This window comes from Oncorhynchus nerka, linkage group LG15, assembly GCF_034236695.1.
Source record: "Oncorhynchus nerka isolate Pitt River linkage group LG15, Oner_Uvic_2.0, whole genome shotgun sequence".
NCBI classification, from domain to species: Eukaryota; Metazoa; Chordata; class Actinopteri; order Salmoniformes; family Salmonidae; genus Oncorhynchus; species Oncorhynchus nerka.
Window position 1 is genome coordinate 65,718,893 of NC_088410.1, and position 26,351 is coordinate 65,745,243.

At 45.5% G+C, this 26,351-nt stretch overlaps 1 protein-coding gene across 2 annotated transcripts in view; it reads left to right on the forward strand.

The window, feature by feature from the left end:
• Positions 1–26,351, forward strand: part of LOC115143140 (sodium-coupled neutral amino acid transporter 3-like) — a 68,245-nt gene that overhangs the window by 34,257 nt on the left and 7,637 nt on the right. For both annotated transcript variants that reach the window (XM_029683249.2, XM_029683251.2), the window contains 11 exons: positions 273–346; positions 631–723; positions 5,056–5,137; positions 13,785–13,867; positions 15,014–15,072; positions 15,539–15,676; positions 18,347–18,426; positions 18,833–18,933; positions 19,428–19,552; positions 19,793–19,937; positions 20,725–20,828. In XM_029683249.2, coding sequence (XP_029539109.1) covers positions 273–346; positions 631–723; positions 5,056–5,137; positions 13,785–13,867; positions 15,014–15,072; positions 15,539–15,676; positions 18,347–18,426; positions 18,833–18,933; positions 19,428–19,552; positions 19,793–19,937; positions 20,725–20,828 — 1,084 coding nt within the window. The remainder of the gene's footprint in view (positions 1–272; positions 347–630; positions 724–5,055; positions 5,138–13,784; positions 13,868–15,013; positions 15,073–15,538; positions 15,677–18,346; positions 18,427–18,832; positions 18,934–19,427; positions 19,553–19,792; positions 19,938–20,724; positions 20,829–26,351) is intronic.

Below are 26,351 nucleotides of genomic sequence, written 5' to 3' on the forward strand. Positions count from 1 at the left end.
ATTATGAATGCCCTCCATAACCCAAGACCCCATAACCCAACACCCAGCTGTACATCCAGCTGAATCAATGGTTTACATGGAGGAATGCCATCTATATTGCCATGGATTAGACAGCTGTTACTGTCATACTGCACCAGAACGTACTGCATGCTGGTCATCAAGTTCAATAAGGATGTGGATGATGATGATGAAGATAATGATGATTATTATGACAATGATGGTGTTGATGATGAAGATGGCGATGATGATGCTCTCTCCTCTCTCCTCTGCAGGGTGCTCCTGACGGTAGTGGCTGTCCTCTCATCTTACTCCATCCACTTGCTACTCAAGTCCTCTGGCATTGTGGGTATGTAATCTTCAGACCATGAGCAAAACATTATTAGAGACCATACAGAGCATACAGTCAACCCCTACAGGCCATGTCAGGAAGACTAATGTCATGATAAAATCCCACAGCCTTACAGGTTGCCTCTTCTCTTTAGCATGTTTTTAATTACACGAATCACTTTGAATTCAAAGCCCCCTCTCGAGTGCCCTACATTCTACAATGCTTTAATAGCATGGCTTTTCTGCATGCTCTATGCGGCAGTACAGTACTCTATGTTAATGTGCTTGGTGACTGTGACTTAGGTATCCGGGCGTATGAGCAGCTGGGCCAAAGGGCGTTTGGAACGCCAGGCAAGATGGCCGCCGGCATCGCCATCACACTGCAAAACATCGGAGGTAAGGGCTCAGACACACACACACACACATACATACAGTTGAAGTTGGAAGTTTACGTACACCTTAGCCAAATACATTGAAACTCAGTTTTTCACAATTCCTGACATTTAATCTTAGTAACAATTCCCTGTTTTAGGTCAGTTATGGTCACCACTTTATTTTAAGAATGAGAAATGTCAAAATAATAGTAGAGAGAATTATTTATTTCAGCTTTTTTTTCTTTCATTACATTCCCAGGGGGTCAGAAGTTTACATACACTCAATTAGTATTTGGTAGCATTGCCTTTAAATTGTTTATCTTGGGTCAAACGTTTCGGGTAGACTTCCACAAGCTTCCCACAATAAGTTGGGTGAATATTGGCCCATTCCTCCTGACAGAGCTGGTTTAACTGAGTCAGGTTTGTAGGCCTCCTTGCTCGCACATGCTTTTTCAGTTCTGCCCACACATTTTCTATGGGATTAAGGTCAGGGCTTTGTGATGGCCACTCCAATACCTTGACTTTCTGTCCTTAAGCCATTTTTCCACAACTTTGGAAATATGCTTGGAGTCATTGTCCATTTGGAAGACCCATTTGCGACCAAGCTTTAACTTCCTGACTGACCTGTCTTGAGATGTTGCTTAATTTTCCTACCTCATGATGCCATCTATTTTGTGGAGTGCACCAGTCCCTCCTGCAGCAAAGCACCCCCACAACATGATGCTGCCACCCTGTGCTTCATGGTTCGGATAGTGTTCTTCGGGCTTGCAAGCCTCCCCCTTTTTCCTCCAAACATAACGATGGTCATTATGGCCAAACAGTTCTATTTTTGTTTCATCAGACCAGAGGACATTTCTCCAAAAAGTATGATCTTTGGCCCCTTGTGCAGTTGCAAACCGTAGTCTGGCTTTTTATGCTGGTTTTGGAGAAGTGGCTTCTTCCTTGCTGAGCGGCCTTTCAGGTTATGTCGATATAAGACACGTTTTTCTGTGGATATAGATACTTTTGTACCTGTTTCCTCCAGTATCTTCACAAGGTCCTTTGCTGTTGTTCTGGGATTGATTTGCACTTTTTGCACCAAAATGCATTCATCTCTCGGAGACAGAATGCGTCTCCTTCCGGAGCGGTATGACGGCTGCGTGATCCCATGGTGTTTATACTTGCGTACTCTTGTTTGTACAGATGAATGTGGTACCTTCAGGCATTTGGAAATTTCTTCCAAGTATGAACCAGACTTGTGGTCTACAATTTTTTTCCTGAGTTCTTAGCTGATTTCTCTTGATTTTCCCATGATGTCAAGCAAAGAAGCACTGAGTTTGAAGGTAGGCCTTGAAATACATCCACAGGTACACTTCCAATTGACTCAGATGATGTCAATTAGCCTATCAGAAGCTTCTATTGTTTTCTGGAATTTTCCAAGCCGTTTAAAGACACAGTCAACTTAGTGTATGTAAACTTCTGACCCACTGGAATTGTTATATAGTGAATTTAAAGTGAAATCATCTGTCTGTAAACAATTATTGGAAAAATGACTTGTGTCATGCACAAAGTAGATGTCCTAACTGACTTGCCAAAACTAGATTGTTAACAAGAACTTTGTGGAGTGGTTGAAAAACGAGTTTTAATGACTCCAACCTAAGTGTTTGTAAACTTCTGACTTCAACTGTACACACACACACACACACACACACACACACACACACACACACACACACACACACACACACACACACACACACACACACACACACACACACACACACACACACACACACTACTTGCACAGAAACACGTCATCGGGTCTAATGGTCGTGTCGCTCCGAACTGCGCATGTGCATGCCGTCAAATTAAAGTCAAAATGAAAACGTGTCAGTTTGTCACTTTCATCTCGGTTTTGCCTTTACAATTAGAGAAAATAACAGGATGAATTTTTCACTTCTCCCATTGATTTGTCAAACCCCAAACCCGATCTGGTCTGTCAAGTCTGCTTCCCGGAAGTATTGCGATGTTGCGCCTTTGGGGTTGATGTTGCGCCTTTGGGGTTGAAAACTGTGATATGTCTTTGCCAATGGATACCCTGAGAGCAGCCTGGCTCTGTGGCCAATTAGCATTGCTCCTTTCTCTTCCTAGTGCCTACATACTGTATCTCTATTCTTCTGTTTTCTCTCCCTGATGTGTATATGTGGAAGGTGAGGGGATTATGAGTCTGTATGAGAGGATGCAGGCAAGACCAGGCACACAACAAATTGGTCACTATTGCCTAGCCTTGATTTTTCAGTATTTCTAGTGTTGATTCACTCTCTAAGAGTGAAATTAACACTCAGTGGTGTAAAAGAGCCCCAGGGTTGGTGTTCACCAGTGTTATGTGTGAGATTGTGATTGTGTAAGTTTTGCTCTGTGGAAAGTATAACATTCCCATCAAAACTATTTAGCCTATTTATTTGTATTTTTAACTTTTATTTAATTAGGCAAGTCAGTTAAGAATAAATTCTTATTTTCAATGATGGCCTAGGAACAGTGTGTTAACTGCCTTGTTCAGGAGCAGAACGAAAGATTTTGTACCTTGTCAACTCTGGGATTCGATCTTGCAACCTTTTGTTTACTAGTCCAATGCTCTAGCCACTAGGCCCCTGCTCTACTGCTGTTTTTAATATCTGCTTTCTTTCATGTACATTGATTGATTACATACATTTTTCTTAACTTATCCAGTCAGATGTATTGCTCCTGTTAATGAAATGGTTGTTCCAGTTTAAATGGTTTAGGTAGTCTCCTTTATCAATGCTCATAACCCTGACAGTCATTGTGAATGCAGGTTGCGGGTGAATAAAATGTTAATCTGTTGGATGTCCTTACTGTGGTTGGATTCCAATAGGAATTACTCATAATTTTTCCATCCAGCATAATGTGACTTGCAGGCCTGATGTGGCCTGTAAACCAGGAGGCTCCTAACACCACTGTGTTAGGGTAAAACTTGGCTGTCAAAGTAAGGCCTTATGATATACTGTATGTAAAGTATTGTCATAAACAGTTTTAATAATAACATTCACCTACAGTAAGAACTCACTTGGTGAAGTCCACAGGACTGAAAATGAATGAATTCAACAACCATGTCTCTGTCACTAACAAATGCAGTCATGCGTGGTAACTACAAGGCACACAGAGGGAAGACATGTCATAAAGAGGACACGGCCAGCCAGCCTATAACGTGAACTCCGACAGTAATATCTTCAAATGTATAAATTCGAGTATAACCAAATTGTGTGCACTCATGACTACTGGTTTCAATGACATTTTCAGCCAACCTACAAGCAAATACTTTTACTGTTACAAACCAGCCTACTCTTAGCACTGCATTAGTCAACTAGTGGCTATCAACACTTAGCTGCCTAATTTACAGTTTTAATAGCGAATTGAGCCACATGAAAGTAAACTAAAGGAATTACATAACACCATCTAACCAGTTAGCTATCAAAGAATGTTAGCCAATTAGCTAGCCTAGCCAACCAGCATGGTCGGCATAAGTAGCAAGCAAGAACCACACGCCAGTAGAAAGAGAGCAGAGACTTACAGATTGACAGCTGGGGCCCATCCAATGGTAAAAGAGTGGAGGCTGAGTTAATAAAGTGAAAGCCAGGGAGAGAGGTGCTTCAGGGGGAGAGGCCATAGCTATATCTAGCTGGCGAGCAAGCAGGGGGAAGCGGGAGCACCGGGCCGAAGGAGATCCAATAGTGATATTGCGAGGGAAATCCAAAATAGATTCCAGAGTTAATAATCCAGAAGCAGCAGATGGCACAGAGGACGAATGGAACAGTCAACAAACCAGCGATCAGAATAAGGCTCCAGGCAGGTAGAGTTGAATACACAGCAGCACAATTCAGACTCAGAGTTGCAAAACTCTACTTCACAGAGAACAGCCTGAAAAGTTGACCAAACAACACTGCCAATACTTGAACATGAACTAGCTCGCTCGCTAGCATACAAACTCAGTAGCACAGAGTAGGTTCTCTGAATGACGTTGACAATAGTCTATGTAGGGTAATTCCAAAAGACATCCAAAAATAAGTTCATAAATATCAAATTAAAACATAACTATTTTTGGAGTTATCGGTAACTAGATCGTGACTACAACTAAGGTTTGAGTATGTGTCTGGGTGTGTGTGTGTGTGTGTGTGTGTGTGTGTGTGTGTGTGTGTGTGTGTGTGTGTGCGTGCCTGCCTGCATGCTTGTATGTATGTATACTGTGTGTGTGTACTGCGTGTGTATAAGTGTGAGTGTGTGCGTGTCCATGTATGTATACAGTGTATGTGTGTGATCCTATTACTAAAAGCTGTGTCTTTGTGTGTCCCTCCCACAGCCATGTCCAGTTACCTGTACATCGTGAAGTATGAGTTCCCTCTGGTCATCCAGGCCTTCCTGGGGGTTGACAATCCATCAGGGTGAGTAACATACTGCATGTTATTTACTTATAACACATATTTCAAAAGTAACATACACTCCATTAGCAAGGGTTTTCCACTAGATGTTGGAACATTGCTGCGGGGACTTGCTTCCATTCAGCCACAAGAGCATTAGTGAGGTCAGGCACCGATGTTGGGCGATTAGGCCTGGCATGCAGTCGGTGATCCAATTCATCCTGAAAGTCTTCGATGAGGTTGAGGTCAGGGCTCTGTGCAGGCCAGTCAAGCAAAACCCAGATTTGTCCGTCAGACTGACAGATGGTGAAGCATGATTCATCACTCCAGAGAACGCATTTCCATTGCTCCGGAGTTCAATTGCGTATGGTGATCTTAGGCTTGTGTGTGGCTGCTCGGCCATGGAAATGTAGGGGGTGCGTACTGGCGGCAGAGAAGTCAGGCGCAGGAGAGCAAAAACTGATTTACAACGGCGCACAAAACCACCTTAAACAGAACAAATAAATCAATGGGTAAACAAAAACCCATTACACACCAGAATAACATGCACCAGCACTACAATAAACAATTCCGGACAAGGACATGGACATGGGGGGAACAGAGGGTTAAATACACAACATGTAATGATGGAATTGAAACCAGGTGTGTGGGAAGGCGAGACAAAACAACTGGAAAATGAAAGGTGGATTGGCGATGGCTAGAAGACCGGTGACGTCGACCGCCGAACGACGCACGAACAAGGAGAGGGACCGACCCCCCCCCCCCCCCCCTTGACGCGCTCTACCAGTGCGCCGGTGTTCGGGGAAGACCCGAAGGATGAGGTGCAGGGCGATCCAGACGAAGACGGTGGAACTCCTGCAGCATTGAAGGGTCCAACACGTCCTCGACCAGAACCCAGCACCTTTCCTCCGGAGCGTACCCCTTCCACTCCACGAGATACTGAAGGCCCCTTCGCCCGACGCCTCGAATCCAGTATGGAGTGAATGGAGTAGGCCGGGGCCCCCTCGATGTCCAGAGGGGGCGGAGGAACCTCCCGCACCTTAGACTCCTGGAGCGGACCAGCCACCACCGGCCTGAGGAGAGACACATGGAACGAGGGGTTAATACGGTAATCTGGAGGAAGCTCTAACCTATAACCAAACCTCGTTCACTCTCCTCAGGACTTTAAATGGCCCCACAAACTACGGACCCAGCTTCCGGCAGGGCAGGTGGAGGGGCAGGTTTCGAGTTGAAAGCCAGACCGGTGTCGGTCTGCATTCTCTTTCTGGCGCAGCATGCTGAAGGTGAACACGGGCAGCTTCCCATGTCTCCTCCGCACGCATGAACCATTCGTCCACCACATCCTGGTTTACTCTCTCCACCTGCCCATTGCTCTCGGGGTGAAACCCTGAAGTAAGGCTGATCGAGACGCCCAGACGTTTAATGAATGCCTTCCAGACCCTAGACGTGAACTGGGGACGTCGATCAAACACTATATCCTCAGGCACTCCGTAGTGCCGGAAGACGTGCGTAAACAAGGCCTCCGCAGTCTGTAGGGCCATAGGGAGACCAGGCAGAGGGAGGAGACGACAGGACTTAGAGAACCGATCCACAACAACCAGGATCGCGGTGTTACCCTGTGAGAGGGGAAGATCGGTAAGAATATCCACCAACAGGTGCGACCAAGGCCGTTGTGGAACGGGTAAGGGGTGTAGCTTCCCTCTGGGCAGGTGCCTAGGAGCCTTACACTGGGCGCACACCAGGCAGGAGGAAACATAAACCCTCACGTCCTTAGCCAAGGTAGGCCACCAGTCACTCCCGCTCAAACAGCGCACTGTCCGACCGATCCCAGGATGACCAGAGGAGGGTGACGTGTGGGCCCAATAGATCAACCGGTCAAGAACAGCAGATGGGACGTACAGACGACCAGCAGGACACTGGACTGGGTTTCTGCACGTAACGCCTACTCAATGTCCACGTCCAGCTCCCACACTACCAGTGCCACCAGGCAGGAGGTGGGGAGTATGGGAGTGGGATCCATGGGCCGCTCCTCTGTGTCATACAGCCGGGACAATGCGTCTGCCTTCACGTTCTGGGAGCCTGGTCTATAGGAAAGGGTGAACACAAAACGGGTGAAAAACATGGCCCACCTTGCCTGGTGAGGGTTCAGTCTCCTCGCCGCCCGGATGTACTCCAGATTGCGGTGGTCAGTACAGATAAGAAAGGGGTATTTAGCCCCCTCAAGCCAATGTCTCCAATCCTTCAAGGCCTTGACGACAGCCATCAGCTCCCGGTCCCCCACGTCATAGTTTCGCTCCGCTGGGCTAAGCTTCCTCGAGAAGAAGGCACAGGGGGTGGCGTACCCGAGCGCTGAGAGAGCACAGCTCCTATCCCAGCCTCGGACGCGTCCACCTCCACTATGAACGCCAAAGAGGTATCCGGATGGGCCAGCACGGGAACCGAGGTAAACAGAGACCTCAGGTGACTAAAAGACCTGTCCACCTCAACTGACCGCTGCAAATGTACCGGGCCCCCCTTCAGCAATGAGGTAATGGGAGCCGCTACCTGACCAAAACCCCAGATAAACCTCCGGTAGTGGTTTGCAAATCCTAAGAACCGCTGTACCTCCTTTGCCGTGGTGGGAGTCGGCCAATTATGCACGGCTGAAATGCAGTCATTCTCCATCTCCACCCCTGAGGTGGAAATGCGATACCCTAGGAAGGAGACGGTTTGCTGGAAGAACAGGTATTTCTCAGCCTTGACATACAGGCCATGCTCCAACAGGCGACCAAGCACCTTATGCCCCAGGGACACATGCTCGGTGCGTGTAAGGGAGTATATCAGAATGTCATCAATATACACCACTACACCCTGCCATTGAAGGTCCCTGAAAATCTTGCCTACAAAGGCTTGGGAGACTGATGGAGCATTCATCAACCCTTATGGCATGACAAGGTACTCATAGTGCCCTGAGATGGTACTGAAAGCTGTCTTCCACTCGTCTCCCTCCCGGATACGCACCAGGTTGTAAGCGCTCCTGAGATCTAGTTTGGTGAAGAAGCGCGCCCCGTGCATTGACTCAATCGCTGTGGCTTTGAGCGGAAGTGGGTAACTATACCTCACCGTGATCTGGTTCAGACCCCGATAGTCAATACACTGACGCTGACCTCCCTCCTTCTTCTTCACAAAAAATTAACTTGAGGAGGCGGGTGAAGTGGAGGACAAAATGTACCCCTGACGCAGGGATTCGGAGACATATGTTTCCATAGCCGCCATCTCCGCCTGTGAGAGGGGATACACGTGACTCCTGGGAAGTGCAGCGTCTACCAGGAGATTTTTCGCACAATCGCCCCGTCGATGGGGTGGTAATTGAGTCGCCTTCTTTTTGGAGAAGGCGAGAGACAAATAGGCATATTCAGGGGGAATGCGCACGGTGGAGACCTGGTCTGGACTTTCCACCGTAGTAGCACCAACGGAAACCCCTTAACACCTCCCAGAGCACTCTTGCGACTACCCCGTGAGAGCCCTCTGTGGCCAAGAAACAGTGGGGTCATGACAAGCTAACCAGGGTAGGCCTAGCACAACGGGAAACGCAGGAGAGTCAATAAGGAAGAGACTATTTCTCTCTTTGTGTCCTGAGGTGCTGCGTCACCATGCCCAGAGGAGCGATGGCCTCCCTAATCAACCCTGACCCTAATGTTCACCTATCTAAGGCGTGAACGGGGAACTTGGTCAGCCATGGGAATAATGGGGATCCCTAAACTATGGGCGAACAATCTATCTATAAAATTCCCAGCCGCGCCTGAATCGACAAGCTCCTTATGCTGGGAATGCAGGGAAAATTCAGGAAAAGTGACATACACAAACATATGTGCAACAGAGGGCTCTGGGTGAGAATGGTGCCAGCTCACCTGGGGTGACACCAGAGCGCCCTGCCTGCTGCCTAGATTCCCAGAGGAACCCACCCGGCACCGACCGGCAGTGTGACCTCTGCGGTCACAGATGGTGCACGAGCTGGAACCCCCTCCGGTCTCCCTGCGCACCGCCTCTCCCAGCTCCATGGGTTTCAGGGAGGGGGTGCTAGAGGATGGAACCAACAGACCCCGATCTGAACGTCCACTGGTTGCTAGCAGGTTATCCAGCCGTATGGACAGGTCCACCAGCTGGTTGAACGTGAGGGTGATGTCTCTGCAGGCCAACTCCCGACAGACGTCCTCACGCAGACTGCAGTGATAATGGTGTATCAGGGCCCTGTCGTTCCATCCCGCGCCGGCAGCCAGGGTCCGAAACTCCAGGGCGAACTCCTGGGCGCTCCTTGTCCCCTGCCTCAGATGGAAGAGGCGTTCACCCGCCGCTCTAGCCTCGGGCAAGTGATCAAAGACCACCCGGAAGCGGTTGGTGAACCCCTCAAACTGGTCCAACGACGCATCTCCCTCTCTCCAGGGCTTTCCCGGTGAGGCACGAGACGAGGGCGGACAACCTCTCATGGTCCAAAGGAGCCAGGTGGACGGTTGTCAGGTATAAGTCCAGCTGCAACAGGAACCCCTGGCAGTTCGCAGCCGTCCCATCGTATTCCTGGGGAAAGGAGAGACGAATTTCACTGGGTCCAGGAGAAGGAGGGGCGCCTAGTGGAGACCCCGATTGTGCTGGTGGAAGTGCTGGGAGAACTCCCTGTCTCTCCCAGCGGTCCATTGTCTGGACAACACGGTCCATGGCGGTGCCAAGATGGTGGACCATTGCTGCGTGCTCCCGGATGAGCGCCTCCACCCCTATACCCGGGGTACCTGCTCCTGCTGACTCCATAAGTGAGGTCCCGAATTCTGTAGGGGGTGTGTACTGGCGGCAGAGAAGTCAGGCACAGGAGAGCAAAAACTGATTTACAACGGAGCAGTTTAATAAACAAAACCACCTTAAACAGAACAAATAAATCAATGGGTAAACACCAGCATAACATGCACAAGCACTACAATAAACAATTCCGGACAAGGACAGCAGTTTCCTGTTCTGTTAGCTTGTGTGGCATACCACTTCCCGGCTCAGCCATTGTTGTTCCTAGGCGTTTCCACTTCACAATGACTGCACTTAAAGTTGACCAGGGCAGCTCTAACAGGGCAGAAATTCTACTGCCAATGTTTGTCTATGGAGATTGCATGGCTGTGTGCTAAATTTTATACACCTGTCAGCAATGGGTGTGGCTGCAATAGCCGAATCCGCTAATTTGAAGGGGTGTCCACATACTTGTGTATATATAGTGTGGATTTGAAGGCCACTGTTTTGAAACAGTTCTGAATGTATCCGGCAGGCAGTGAGAGGTGACTAGCTGTGTTTTCATCCAGTTGGATGGAAGGACATTAAAGTTCAGCAGAAGAAGATATGAACCAACAGCATGTGAATTCTTCCAGTGATCCTGAGTCAGTGTTAAACCACCAAAGAAGAATGAACCTCCTCTCATGTTGAGCCAATCTAATTATGTGGTGCCAACTGGCACTGGGAGGCCTGCAGCCATTCATGTCACCATGCCAAGCAGCTGGCCTGAGAACAGCTGTTTGTGAGAATGACCCTGGGAGAAGAGGGCAGCACGGCCATGCTGATACAGACACACGTCATTACAGAGCCGTGCGCCACGGATGAAATGTAAACCGGAGGATAACACTATGTAGACTAGAGCAGGTGGCCTGATAGTACAGAGACAGTGGCTATTGCTCTGGAAGAGGCTGAGGAGCATTTTGCTGTTTGGTATTTGATGCCTGCCTGGCTTGTTATGGCCAGCTTTCAGTGTGTTTATGATGCCGACTGAACTGAATGATGTCCAGGAGGTGTTTTAAAGCTACACAGAACATCTTATCTTCTCTGTCTGAACGACATAGTGTGAGTTGTCCAGAGAACGCTCCATAGATAAATCACCACCCAAGGGGTGGTTGTGTATGTGTGTGCGCGTGCATGTGTGTGTGTGCATGTGTGTATTAACAGCCAGGCTATCAGATATCTGCTGTTTGTCTGGAGTGTTGATTTGTGGATTGAGGGTTTGTTTGTGTGAGTATGTTGTTGTTGATATTTGTGTCTGAATCTGCGTGGTGTGTTTGCGCATGTGTGAGTGTGTGTTTGTGTCCTCTGTGGTTCGGAAGGTCAGTCCTCTCTGCCGCTCTCTATGATGATGTGTGACTGTGTCACAGGGCCAGATGGTTGGCTGGGGTGTAGGTGGGGCGGCTCTAGTGGGCACACTGAAGGAACAATAAATGGACAACTCTCACAGGTTACAACTCTAGAATACAGATGCTGTATTTCTCTGTCATAGAGAACACAAATTGAACCTCCAAAAATCTCAATTCCTCAGACCCCTTGACTTTTTCCACATTTTGTTACTTTACAGCCTTATTCTAAAATGGATTCAAATGTTTTTATCTACACACAACACCCAATAATGACAATAACAGGTTTTTAGAGATTTTTGCAAATTTATTTTAAAACCAAAACTAAAATATCACATTTACATAACTATTCAGACCCTTCACTCAGTACTTTGTTGAAGCATCTTTGGCAGCGATTACAGCCTTGAGTCTTAGGTATGATGCAACAAGCTTTATACACCTGTATTTGGGGAGTTTCTCCCATTCTTCTCTGCAGCTCTCAAGCTCTGTCAGTTTGGATAGGGTGCGTCACTGCACAGCTATTTTCAGGTCTCTCCAGAGATGTTCGATCGGGTTCAAGCCTGGACTCTGGAGTGCTCTGGAGCAGGTTTTCATCAAGGATCTCTCTGTACTTTTCTCTGTTCATCTTTCCCTCGATCCTGACTAGTCTTCCAGTCCCTGCCGCTGGAAAACATCCCCACAGCATGATACTGCCACCACCATGATTTAACTTAGGGATGGAATTGGCCAGGTGATGAGCGGTCCCTGGTTTCCTCCAGTCGTGATGCTGGGCATTCAGGCCAAAGAGTTCAATCTTGGTTTCATCAGACCAGAGAATATTTTCTCTCATGGTCTGACAGTCCTTTAGTCCTTTGCAGTCCTCAGTCCTTTTCCTTTTGGCAATCTCCAAGCGGGATGTCATGTGCCTTTTACTGAGGAGTGGCTTCGGTCTGGTCACTCTACCAGAGATGGTTGTCCGTCTGGAATGTTCTCCCATCTCCACAGAGGAACTCTGGAGCTCTGTCAGAGTGACCATCAGGTTCTTGATCACCTCCCTGACCAAGGGCCTTCTTCCCCGATTGCTCAGTTTGGCCGGGCGTTTCAGAACGATGAAGGCCACTGTGTTCTTGGGGATCTTCAATGTTGCAGAAATGTTTTGGTACCCTTCCCCAGATCTGTGCTTCAACACTATCCTTTCTTGGAGGTCTATGGACCATTCCTTCAACCTCATGGTTTGGTTTTTGCTCTGACATGCACAGTCTACTGTGGGACCTTATAAAGACACGTGTGTGCCTTTCCAAATCATGTCCAATCAATTGAATTTACCACAGGTGGACTCCAATCAAGTTGTAGAAGCATCAATGGAAACAGGATGAACCTGAATTCAATTTAGAGTAAATACTTATGATAATAAGGTATTTCTGGTTTTGTTTTTAATACATTTGCTAACATTTCTAAAAACCTGTTGTCGCTTTGTCATTATAGTGTATTGTGTGTAGATTGATGAGGAACAAAAGTTATTTAATCCCTTTTAGAATAAGGCTTTAACGTAATAAAATATGTAAAAAGTGAAGGGGTCTGAATGGGGTCTGACAGTGAAATGATTACTTATGGGTTCATTTCCAACAATGCAGAGTCAAAGATAAAAAAAAAATAGTTAGTAATATTAGTAATGTAGTGGACTCAATATATCATACATTGGCTTCTTTCACGTGTTTATCACAGTTGCTATGCACCTACACCTTGTCGTAGACTATATGAGTGGTCTGTCCCAGTACGCTTAGGACATGGTGTGTCCCCACCCTAGTTACTTCCCAGACCCTGCAGCCTCAGACGGAGCCTTGACCCCATGTTCTCACCCTCCAGACCGTTCAGTGGTCACTAGAGACCTAGGGGAGGTGGAAGAAAAGAGGACTGGTGAGGAAGAATATCACTGTAGCCCATTTGGCCTAGCTCACTTTGTTTTGCTGTCTCTTTCTCTGTCTCAAACACACTCACGTATGCACGCAAACTCTCCCATTTTCTCTCTCCCTCTCAGAAACTCTCTTGTTAATGTGGAGCATGGTAATGTTTAAGTGTGACAGATTTGACAGAGCCTGTTGTTGAGTGTGCTGTCTGTGTGCCTTTAAACTGATTGCTTGTAGAGCTCCATTTGCTGTGGATCTTTGTAGAACGAGGAGTACAAGGCAGGCTTATTAAGAGCTTTAACACAGTGCTGTCCCTCTCATACCAGCACCACCTGGGTTAAATGTTTAATGGATCTGGAAAGACGTGTAGATGTGTGTCATTGAGGGAACACTCCCAGTTCCTCAGGGGTAAGTCAGTCAGTCCTACTGCTGGCTGTCAAGAGGTGATGAGTTGATGGGATGATGGGTCCTCATCATCCCTGGCGGCTTGCTTTACAGTTAAGAGTTTTTCCTCTTGTCATTGAATAAAACAGAGACATTGAACATTTCCCTTACAAATAAGGACTAAAGATGTAATAAATTAGTTACATAAATGTCATACATCTCTCTCTTGCTCTTTCTCTCCTCCCCCTTTCTCTTCTCCATTTCTCTCTCCAGTGAGTGGTACATGAATGGGAACTACCTGGTCATCATGGTGTCCATCAGTGTCATCCTGCCTCTGGCTTTGATGAAGCAGCTAGGTGAGTTTCTGTTAACTGTCTTAATTAAAACCTTAATAAGAGTATACTTATTTAATCATCTATCATACGTTAAATGTTGTGTTATGTTTTGTAAGTTAAGGTTCTCCGAATGTATTTTTGTCTTGCACATGAAAAATGACAGATTTCTACTCTGATGAGATTGTCAAGAGGGAAAAAAATCCCGCTTGAACTGTCATTTCATCATTGTGTTTGCCAATAACCCTTCCAGGGAAAGAAATGATTAGAACCAGTGACCTTCCTATCTCATTTTTCCTCTACCCCCCTCCCCTTCTCTTCCACCTACTCTTTCCCAATCCCCCTCTCCTCCTCCCTCTCCTTTCTCTCTCTCTCGTGTTATGGCAAACAGTCCCCCACTGTTTTAGGATGGACTTTAGTAAATAGCCGTGTCATGTGAGATAATGTGACTGTCAGAAGTCCCATGAAAATATAAAAATACCCAGCGCAGAATACCCTGGCTTCAGCTCTATTTAATGAGCTCTCTTGTTTAACAAAGTGAAATGGCCACAAAGCTTTTGTCAAGTGAGTGTCTCCCTCTCTGTTGTCTCTGTGTTTTTCTCCTATACGCTCTGTGAGAGACCCAGCTTCATGCATGCACCGTTCACTGGGATAGCAGTTTCAAAAACGTCTCATATTCAATTACATAAGAGAGAGAGGTAGAATGACAGAGAGAGAGGGAGAGGAAGACAGAGTAGAGAGAGGGAGAGAGATGCAGAGAGAGGGGTGGAGGGGCTGGGAGAAAAGTCTTGACCTCTTATTAAGCGTTTCTCTCCTGCAGAGAATTGAGCCGAGAGAAGAGAGAGCAAGAGAAAAAGGGAGAGAGAGAGAAAGGAAAGAGAGAGAGTCCATGGTACCGGAGCCCAGTAATGAGCTGCAGCTCTCAGTACTCCAGTCCTATTCAGTCTATTTCTCTAGGCACTCTAAGAACAAACATGCTTATGATCTCAAGCCCAAACACATTGTCTTGAAACAGGCGAATGTTTGTATGTGTTCCCTGTAATTAGCATTGGGAGAAAATATTAAACATGACGGAAATAAGAGAGTCATTCTAACCTCCCACGCCCCATCCCCATTTGCCAGAGGATGTGAGAGTGTGATGTCTGATGAAGTGTCTCTGTGTTGTTTCAGGGTACTTGGGCTACACCAGTGGCTTCTCCCTCACCTGCATGGTCTTCTTCCTCATCTCGGTATGCACTGTTATACACAGCTACAGTATAGGCCTCCATGTGTTGCAGTGCTCTCATAATGGTCCAAATCCTGACTAATGGATTTCCATTGACTTGAATTGATGGTTTTTGCACATGTCAGAGTTCTATGCACAGATCTCAGGTCATAAGTTCTATTTTTCAAATCTGCAGTAATCTTCATGTTTTTGCACTCTTGCAGAAATAGCAAATCAATCACTACACCCAGTTTAGTCTACTATCAGTCAGAGATCTGAGGTTCAACCTCTTTAATTTTCCTCTCTCTCAGATTTCTGTGTACAAGTTTTGTACCCTGCAGTTTCGGACCACGTTGGTCTGTGTCTGTGTGTGTGTGTGTGTGTGTTTGTCTGACCTAGTTTTGATTTTGTGTACTGTGCTGTTATGTATGCAGGCCCATGTCCTTCAGACTACTCATCTCATCCAGCCAACTACTCTTTCCTCTCTGCAGGTCATCTATAAGAAGTTCCATACCCCCTGTCCCTTTATAGACTTTGCCTTTAACAGCACAGCCAGTGTGATTGCTGTTACCAACGACACAGGTTACAACCAAGCCTGTGTTCCCAAAATGGTCAACCTCAACTCACAGGTGGGTTCCTGTACAGTTAACTCCATCAGCCCATCCTTTCCATCACAGGTATTCAAGAAAATATTTAGCATGTTGCTAATGACAATGGAAAAAACAGATGACCCCACTAGCCTGTTTGCGCTATGAACAATCCCACTCTGTTGAATAACAATGTATTAATCAGACCTGTGTGCTCCAGAAAGAGTAATAGGTCTGAATAGGAGGTAATAGGAGCATCCATCATGTGAAGGTTGGGGCTCAGCCTCCCAATGGTCTCCCAGTATTCCCAGACTGAGTTGTCAGCTCCTGTCTGACTGGAGAGTAGAACCACTCGGGGGCTCACGTCATTCTCTGGCACTGTATCACAGACTGTAACAGTTCTCTCTCTGTGGGCCAACTCTGGGGAAATGGCCCTGATGAGGAAGGCCTGGCATTTCTGGGACTCAGTCTTTCTCATGTCTTACTATGACAATCTCTTCAGCGAGTACTCTGCAGCTACACTGTAAAAACAATCCTGTTGTTTTGACGGTACCTGGCTGGCAGCCAGTTACGTAAATTACAAATAAACTTTGGGTTAACAGTACATTACTGTAAACTTTACAGTAATGTACTGTTAAGCTAAAGTTTTGTTGGAATTTACGATAACATACTGTACATTGTTTTATGGTAACATACACACTATTAGAAAAAAAGGGGCTGAGTATAACCATACAGTGTTCTTTGGATTGTCCTCATAGGGGAACCCTTTTTGGTACTGGGTAGAACCCTCTATGTATGTAGGGTTCTTCAAAGAACCCCATCTATATGGTTGTACCTAGAACCCTCTATCAAAACCAATTTTATCATCTAAAGATTCTTCCTAGAACCATCTATGAAGGGTTTCACCAGCCTTATTAGCCTTTAAAATTACATTATAAACTATTTAATGACTTCCGAGTTAAATTAAAAAATATATTTATGACAATACATATTTAATTTGGTCTTTCTTTGAGGGCTTAGTTATACCCTAACACAGTGGTGTTAGGAATCTCCTGGTTTACAGGCCACATCATGCCTGAAGGTCACATTATGCTGGTTGGCAAAGTGATATGTAATTCATATTGGAATCCAGACAGTTTGGACATCCAACAGGTCAAATGGTTAATTACCTGCAGTCTCCATTCAGACTGCCAGAGTAGGTACAATTGAACACTGAGACTACCTCAATCATCTAAACTGGAACAACCATCTCAGTAATGGGTGCAATAAATCAAATTATTAACAGAATGGATTAGTTTAGAAATCTGTATGTTATTTATCTTTGTGTAGCATAATATTAATCAACCAATCAATGTACATGCAAAAACACAGGTATTATAGTAAAACAAATCATTCTGAAAATCTCCCTGCAATAGAGCATGCTGGGATATATTATATATGGTTCTATGTAGAACCCTTCTTGCCTTTCAAAGAATCGTTCTTGCCTTCCAAAGAATCATCAAATAACCCTTTCTTCCAAAAACAGTTCTTAGGATAGTAAATGTTCTAAGTAGAACCCTTTACCTTACATAGAACCCTTGAATTCCAAAACAGTTTTTTCTGATCAAAACGGATTTTGGTAGAACCCTATCCCTCCGCAATGACCAGTGTACTTAAATCAGTCACCTAACCAAACCTACATGTACATTTGATCTCAATCAATCAATCCAACTGTCACGTTGGTGTGACGGATCGGGAGACAGACGCAGGAATGTGTAATAGTTTTTTTTAAAGCTCAAATGATGGTGTGCCGTGTAAAGACGCGGGGAACGAAGACCAAAGAAACACGTAACAAAACACAGGGTAGAAACCCAAAACAAAAGAGCGAGGAGCACCTCGAATAAATAACACACGCGCACAACGATTAACACACGGGACGAGACCCGTAATCATCTGCGCAATCCACAAGGACATGAAAGCCCAAAACACACAGCACAGTTACTCTCACGCACCAACGGACATTGTAACAATAATCAACCACCCAATGGAAACCAAAAGGCACACTTATACAACTACTAATCAGTGGGAAATGGGGACAGGTGTGTGTAATGAAAGATCCGGACACCAACTACTTCGTACCCCAGTACACTGACTCGGTACCGGTACTCCTTGTATATAGCCTTGTTATTGTTCATTTATTGTGTTATTTTATTGTGTTACTGTTTTCTTTTAATCTATTTTTACATTTTCTTACTTTTTAACTGTATTGTTGGGAAAGGGCTCGTAAGTAAGCATTTCACTGTAAAGTCTACATTTGTTGCATTCGGCGCATGTGACAAATACAATTGTATTTGATATTCATATTATGCAGTATTATTAGTAACAGTACAGTTGTAGTCTTGTGTAGTCAGTCATACACTGGGGAATTAGCAGTAGATTATTGACTAGTGTATACAAACCCGTAATCAGCATCCCCCAAAGATGCACTAGATTTCCCAAGTCGCCCCGGGTAGTTAGACCAGTCCCTCCTGCTGATATACTCATGGCCCAGGCATCCCTAAGCAGGCTAAACGTTGGTCAGTAGCCAGGTCCAAGTTAATCACAGGAAATAATTTGCTCTGTGTGATGTGTGCTTCAAGGCCCTAATGGCCAGTAAAACACTAGGTTGGTGGTAAGAGGGTTGGGGCTGGCGCCACCGTATCCATGGTGACTTCACAGTCAATTGTTTTCCAGACTGCCTACACCATCCCCATCCTGGCGTTTGCCTTTGTGTGCCACCCTGAGGTCCTGCCCATCTACACCGAGCTCAAAAAGTAGGTGCCCCACTTTTCCAGGATGCAACATTGTTGCTGTTTACTATCGGACCCTTTAATTCAGTTCAGTCATCCTGCAGATAGGAAAATCATTATGTCAATTTTGTGCTTGGCTACTCATATGCCAGTGTCATATAGCACACTGCTTTGCATTCTCAGTAATGTGTAAATACGCATGGCTAGCCTGGTGATAATCTGAATAATCATCCTACTTTAGATCAATCTGACATGTGTTCAGCCACAATATAATATTCCTTTGTAAGATTCTTGGATCTTATGTAACCCTCAAACAAATCAAAAATGCCCTAAAGCTCAAACTGGCCTTTTTTTGTGGGCATATTGGTGTGTGTGTGGTGTGTGTGTAAGCGTGTGTGACATCACATCATCCAATATTCTCTGATTTCAGCCCAACCAAGCAAAGGATGCAGCATGTGTCCAACATCTCCATTGTAGTCATGTACACCATGTACTTCCTGGCTGCTCTGTTTGGATACCTGACCTTCTATGGTGAGGCCCACTCACCTCCATGTCATTATAATGCTCCCCCCAGGCCTATTTTACATGAGCTTCAGGCTAGTTCAGTTCGCTAACACAAAGCCACTTCTCACGTTTGCCATTCATTTGCATGGACAAAGCTCGTTTAGGCTTCACAGAGGCTGTTTTTAAAGTGGTAGAGAATCATTATGAAGTAACTGCTCCTCCTGGTGGCCGTAGCTCATATCAGACCAATTTGTAATATGCCAGTGATTCTACTCTATGACATTGTTATAAGCACAATCATAGCAGTATATTGCTGTAGTATATTTCAATATAAGGCTCCAAGCACAAAGAGGAGCAGCATGTAACATATAAGCCAGACTGATCTTTTGCCTTCTGATGGAAAAACATTGATGTGATGATGATATGTTGCATATCGTTTGTAATACATTTTCTGCTCTTTCTGGAGTTGGTGGTTATTGATGCTTCTCTAAGCCCTCCTCCTGTGTGTCTGCCCCCTACAGGTGAGGTGGAGTCAGAGCTGCTGCACACCTACAGCCGTCTGGACCCATACGACACCCTGATCCTCTGTGTCCGTCTGGCCGTGCTCACCGCTGTCACACTCACCGTCCCCATAGTGCTCTTCCCTGTGAGTATTACCTCTTATCACAAACTATGTGTCTGGCTCAATGAAACTGTGTATGTCTAGAAGTAAAGATGTATACTATGTATACTTAGCATGTATGTCACTGTCACTTTGGACAAACGCATCTGTTAAAACAGCATATTACTATATTAAAGCAGTGAGTTTCTGCTCTTTGATGAAAGTGTGTGTCTGTTGAATAAGAATAGTGTTGTAACTGTGCTTTTCTCCCTGTGGTCTTCTCAGGTAAGGAGAGCCATCCAGCAGTTGTTTTTCCCCAACAAGACATTCTACTGGCCCCGCCACATTGCCATTGCTGTCACCCTGCTCACCCTCATCAACATGCTGGTCATCTTCGCCCCTAACATCCTGGGCATCTTTGGCATCATCGGTAGGAATTCAAAAAATGCACATCTCTAGAACGTATGTCTCCAGACACAAGGCTACCTGGAATTGTACCTCATTGAACACAAAAGGGCACACCTGCTTGTAAGTAAAAGCTTAGGAATTTAGATGAAAATTGAACCTTTATGTAATAAAGCAGTCTAACCTTCTGCACTGTCATTGTGACTTTGCTAAGAGGAAATATCATTGTCCAGACAGATGGAGGTCTAGTTGCCCTCGGCTACCTTACAATAAACTGGGGGGTCCTCGCAGAGTGCTGATCATAGCCTCTTACATTTCACCCTAGACCATTTGATCCTCTATGCATTAACCCCTCAGCCGTAATAATGTGCTCACAGTGACAGATTTGGAGACATTTTCGGGGAAAGCTCTTAAATCACCTCAGGAATGATAAAGTCTTATGATCGAAGAAACTGAAATGTTCGATCCTTTCATCAAGGATTATAATGCATTTTACATGTATGCTGTAGTTTTAGCACCTTATTGTCCCAACTCTGTGTAGTTTCATGAGTATTGTTGGGTGAATAGTAATCTGTTGTGTTTAACGTTAACTTCAACACTTTCTATCCCAATAAAGCCTTTAGAATGGAATCTCTTGTTTCTGCTGGTGTCATTCTGGCAGTCAGGGAGACAAAGGATACATTTTGGTGACTTTCCTGACATCGCTAGGCTACTTCCTCGCTGTTCATTTGCGCTCTTGTTATTCTACGGTTCTGTAGATCTTGTTGTTTGACACTATGGCTACAGAGTGTTTTTATCCTCTCCTCCCTCAGGTGCCACATCTGCCCCCTGCCTCATCTTCATCTTCCCTGCTGTCTTCTACATCCGTATTGTACCCGAAGAGGAGGAGCCCATGCGCTCTACCCCCAAAATCCTGGTGAGTGATGTCTCCTAGCGCCCCCCTACATCCTACAGCCATAGAGACTCCTGTCATGTCTTACTAGAACTCTGCAGATTACTGTTAACTATTGGTTTTTAACCCATAAGAGTCTTAGCCTTGTCACAGTGGAGGTTACGCGGAGGAGGAAGTGGAGGACCATCCTCTTCAGTGAATTTAATAAAAATAAAAATTGTAAAACATTAAAAAAGTTATCCTATTTATATAAAACTAAACTAAATATAATCAAGTCACCAAATAACTGATTAAAACACAATATTTTACAAAGAAGGTTTACAGTAGCCTCAACAGCACTCCGTAGGGTAGCATTATGGTGTAGCCAGAGGAAAGCTAGCTTCCGTCCTCCTCTGCATACATTGACTTCAATACAAAACCTAGGAGGCTCATGGTTCTCAGGTCCTTCCAAAGACTTACACAGTAATTATGACAACATCCGAAGGACGTCCTCCAGCCTATCAGAGCTCTTGCAGCGTGAATGACATGTTCTCCACCCAATCAAAGAATCAGAGAATTAATCGAGTAACTGAGATCATAAGCTACAGCTAGCTAGCACTGCAGTGTAAAATGTGGTGAATAGTTGGCTCAAAGAGAGAAAGACAATAGTTGAACAGTTTTGAACAAATTAATTTCTTCCAAAATGAAGGAGAAACAAGAGAGAAATAGAGAGAGAGTTTGTCATTTTTTCACTTTCAGTTTCACTTACTTCAAATCAAAACATTATTTGTCACGTGCTGAATACAACAAGTGTAGACCTTACCGTGAAATGCTTACTTACAAGCCCTAAACCAACAGTGCAATTCAAGAAGAGTTAAGAAAATATTTACCAAATGAACTAATGTAAAAAATAAAAAGTAATAAATGGTAACACAATAACATAACAATAACGAGGCTATATACACAGGGTACCGGTACCGAGTCAGTGTGCGGGGGTACAGGTTAGTTGTGGTAATTTGTACATGTAGGTAGGGGTGAAGTGACTGTGCATAGATAATAAACACTGAGTAGCAGCAGTGTATAAAACAAATGGAGGGGGGGGGGGGGGTGTTGGGTGACTGGAGTCTCTGACAATTTTATGGGCTTTCCTCTGACACTGCCTATTATATAGGTCCTGGATTGCAGGAAGCTTGGCCCCAGTGATGTAGTAGGCTGTACGCACTACCCTCTGTAGCGCCTTACGGTCAGATGCTGAGCTGTTGCCATACAAGCCAGTGATGCAACCGGTCAGAATGCTATCGATGGTGCAGCTGTAGAAATTTTTGAGGATTTGGGGACCCATGCCAAATCTTTTCAGTCTCCTGAGGGGGAAAAGGGATTGTCGTGCCCTCTTCACGACTGTCTTGATGTGTTTGGACCTTGATAGTTCGTTGGTGATGTGGACACCAAGGAACTTGAAACTCTCGACCCGCTCCACTACAGCCCCATTGATGTTAATGGGGGCCTGTTCGGCCCACCTTTTCCTGTAGTCCACGATCAGCTCCTTTGTCTTGCTCACATTGAGGGAGAGGTTGTTGTCCTGGCACCACACTGCAGTTCTCTGACCTTTTCCCTATAGGCTGTCTCATCGTTGTCGGTGATCAGGCCTAATACTGTTGTGTCTCCAGCAAATTTGATGGTGTTGGAGTCGTGTTTGGCCACGCAGTCGTGGGTGAACAGGGAGTACAGGAGAGGACTAAGTACACACCCCTGACAGGTCCCAGTGTTGAGGATCAGTGTGGCAGACGTGTTGTTGCCTACCCTTACCACCTGGGGGTGCTCCGTCAGGAAGTCCAGGATCCAGTTGCAGAGGGAGGTGTTTAGTTCCAGGGTCCTTAGCTTAGTGATGAGCTTTGAGGGCACAATGGTGTTGAATGCTGAGCTGTAGTCAATGAACCGCATTCTCACATACTGTAGGTGTTCCTTTTGTCCAGGTGGGAAAGGGCAGTGTGGAGTGCGTAGACCGTGTTTCAGTATGATATGTTGAATAAAGACAGACACCAATGTCAAGTTCAATAGCCTTGTTCATGCATTGTACAAATCCCGGGGAACAGTCAGGCTAGTCGATTACCTATCAACTAGACTCCTTAACTGTCATGCCCTGCCCTTAGAAAGCCGTTTTATTTCTCTATTTGGTTAGGTCAGGGTGTGATGTGGGGTGGGCATTCTATGATTTGTTTTCTATGTTTCTTTATTTCTATGTTTTGTTCGGGAATGGTTCTCAATCAGGGAAAGCTGTCTATCGTTGTCTCTGATTGGGAATCATACTTAGGTAGCCCTTTTTCCCTCCTTCAGTGTGGGTAGTTCACTTTGTTTGTGGCACTAAAGCCCTGTAAGCGTCACAGTTGTTTCTTGAATTTTTGTTTTTGTTGGCGACATTTTAAAATAAAAGTAAATTGTACGCTCACCACGTTGCACTTTGGTCCACTTCTTTCAACGGCCGTGACAGAACTACCCACCACCAAAGGACCAAGCAGCGTGGTTAGGAGGAGAGGACACGACGGAAACCTGCGAGGCGGGGGGGGGCAGATGACGTGGGCGCTCTCGAGGCAAAAGCAATGGGCTGGCTTTTCTGCATAAGGCAGCATCCAAGTCCCCATTGGCTGCAGTCACTCTGGATTGTAACAGGCTTCGTGACGTCGTAGTAGCGCAACACTGGCATGGATGAAGCCAGAGATATCATCTCCTGCACTGCGGCCTCGTGCTTGGGTAGCCAGTGCCATGGTGTGTCTTTGTCCAGCAACCGGCGCAGAGGCTCACAGACTGCTGATAGGTGTGGCATGAACTTTGCAAGATAGTTTGCAAAACCGATGAGACGCTGTACTCTTTTTTTTGCATCAGACAGGTTTGGCATGTCGAAGATTGCTCGGACCTGTCTGGGTTCGGTTTCAGGCCTTTTGCCGAGAGAATGTGGCCATGGAAGTGGACGTCTTTCACCTTGAACTGCTGCTTCTTCAGGCCAAGACAAAGCTTAACTGATCGGCAGCGCTCCATCAGTGCCAGGAGCTTCACATCGTGGTCGCGTTCTGCTTCTTCGTCTGTGTCACCACAGCCTACGATCAGGACATCATCGGCAATGGGTTCAATGCCCTTGAGCCCAGCCAGTAACTCGTGCTGCTTGCTTTGGTATACCTCAGGCGCCAATGAAACACCAAACGGGAGCTTGAGCCAGCGTTTCCGACCCCAGGGGGCCCAGAAGGTAGTCATGAAGCTGCTTTCTTTGTCCAGCTTGCATCTCGGGCATCCACCAAGGTAAAATCCTGGCCTTGGGAAGTTTGTAGAGGACATCCTCTAGTGTCGGCATGATGTAGTGGGATCGTTTCAGTGCTTGGTTCAGATGCTTTGGGTTGATGCTGACCCTCAGCTTCTCAATTTTTTGCACTATGACCATATTGCTGATCCATTCAGTTGGTTCAGTCACAGATGTCATGTGGCCATCGGCCTCATACTTGTCCAGCTGGGCCTTCACAGCCACTTTCATTGCAATGAGCACATTGCGAGGAGCACACTGGACTGGAGTGATGCTCTCATCCACTTCAAAGTGTACCTCCCCAGGCACAGATTCAACGGGCATGTTGAATACATCATCATATCTGCTAAGTAGTTGTTCTTTGGACAGGGGTCCATGCTGGACATGATCCACAATGTGCAGGTCATTTGGTACAGTGAACTGCATCAGTCCCAGGCGTTCGCATGTAGAGCCTGAGAGGAGAGGATGTTGACTGGTTTTCACAATCTCAAACTCCTGCTTGTGTTTGCGTCCCCGAATAACACATTCGGTCCCAAAGGTGCCTATAGAGCTCATTAGCTCTCCTGAGTACAGCTTTAGTCTAGTATCGCTGGGCAAAATATGTGTGTCCGGTGCCAGATTGATTTTGTCATGCATGTAAATGTCACTTTCACTGTTCAGCTCTGAACATTGAGTGACATCATCAACACAGTGAATCTTGCCCTCACTCACCCTTCTTTTTCTTTTGAGACACACTTTTGCAAAGTGATTATTTGTTCCACAAGCTCTGCATGGTTTTCCGTAGGCAGGGCAGTGCTCTTTGCCACGTGTGTGTGTATTCCCACAGTATTTACATGATACGTGGCTCTGTGTTCACCGTTCGTGGTGAATTACTCTGCCTCGATTGGTTTAGTCTGAATGTCTGCCTAGCAACAGCGTGAACAGTATCAACGATGGAGCGTGGGGTTTCGATTTCCATTGCTCTCATTCTCATGTCAGTGACTTCAGCAGTGCGGCACATTTCAATGGCAGTTACTAATGTTAAGCCTCTCTCTCTCTCATTTGCAATTCCCAGTACTATTTTGCCACAAAACAATTCATCTTTCAATCCCCTGTTTTCACATGTGCCGGATTTTTCTCTCAAACGGGTTACAAAGTTGTGTACTGACTCACCCTCTTCCTGTTTGCAGCTTGTAAACGAACCACTCATAAATTACGTTTCTGGCGTGATTGAAGGAATTATCCAATGCATCCAATATAGCCTTTGCATCACACTGTTGCCGTTTTGTGAGGGTGAGATTGTGCCGGTAGATATGCCTGCATTCGCTGCCCATTAAACTCCTCAGAGTTGCCGCTTGTACCTCGTTGGGTTTCTCATGTAGACCGGTCACCAGCGCATAGTCCTCAAGTTCATCCCTGAAGTTGTCCCAAGTATCATGTAGTAGCCTAAACCTATCGCTGTTACATTGAACTGGGTGAATGGAATATGAATGAGAGTCATCCATTATGCCATAATAGAAATAAGGCCATGCTCATGAAAAACAATCGGCCTCCCTCATGTTAAACGGCACTGACCACCATGGTCTAAGATGGGGGGGGGTTGTGGATTCTTCTTGCTAACATATGTAATTGTTTTAAGAAGATCATACAAAGATTAATTTTGCTATTTCATTTAGAATGTAAGACCCCTTGTAGTATCCCACTAAAATAAAAAAGATAAATAATTTGATGAAAAAATGTTTTGGGCCTTACTGCTATTAGCCCATCCAAATGCATTGAATAACAGACTCACTACATGGAACAGATAGTCCCCCCCAAAAAATGTAAAGGAAGTTTGTTTTGAAGTGTCTCCACTACATCTGAGTTATTTAACCCCTTATTTTTGGTAGTAAACAGTCTCCATATTTACTTCCATATATCAATTTTTTCAGCTGGTACCGGGGGACCTTCAGACGAGTCTTGTGAGGCCTGTGAGGCCTTTCCATAGAGGGGTCATAATAGTTCTTAGTTCTTATCATGGCATTTGTAGTTCTTTATGATAGCCACATTAGCAGCTAATTAGCATTTAATTTTTGGGAGCAAATACAGGCAAATATATTGAACAAGTCACCTTGTCCAAGAGATAATTACATGGTTATCAAAACGTCATGCCAGGGTAAGCCTACACGAATCACAGCCATTATTTTTTTTAAATGTTTCTAAAAGACAGCTAGGTTTTATGGGTGTGTAACGACTCATACTGTGGTACTCTATCTCAGTTAACCCAGAAATAAAATATTGCATCATTTGCTCAGCTGCGC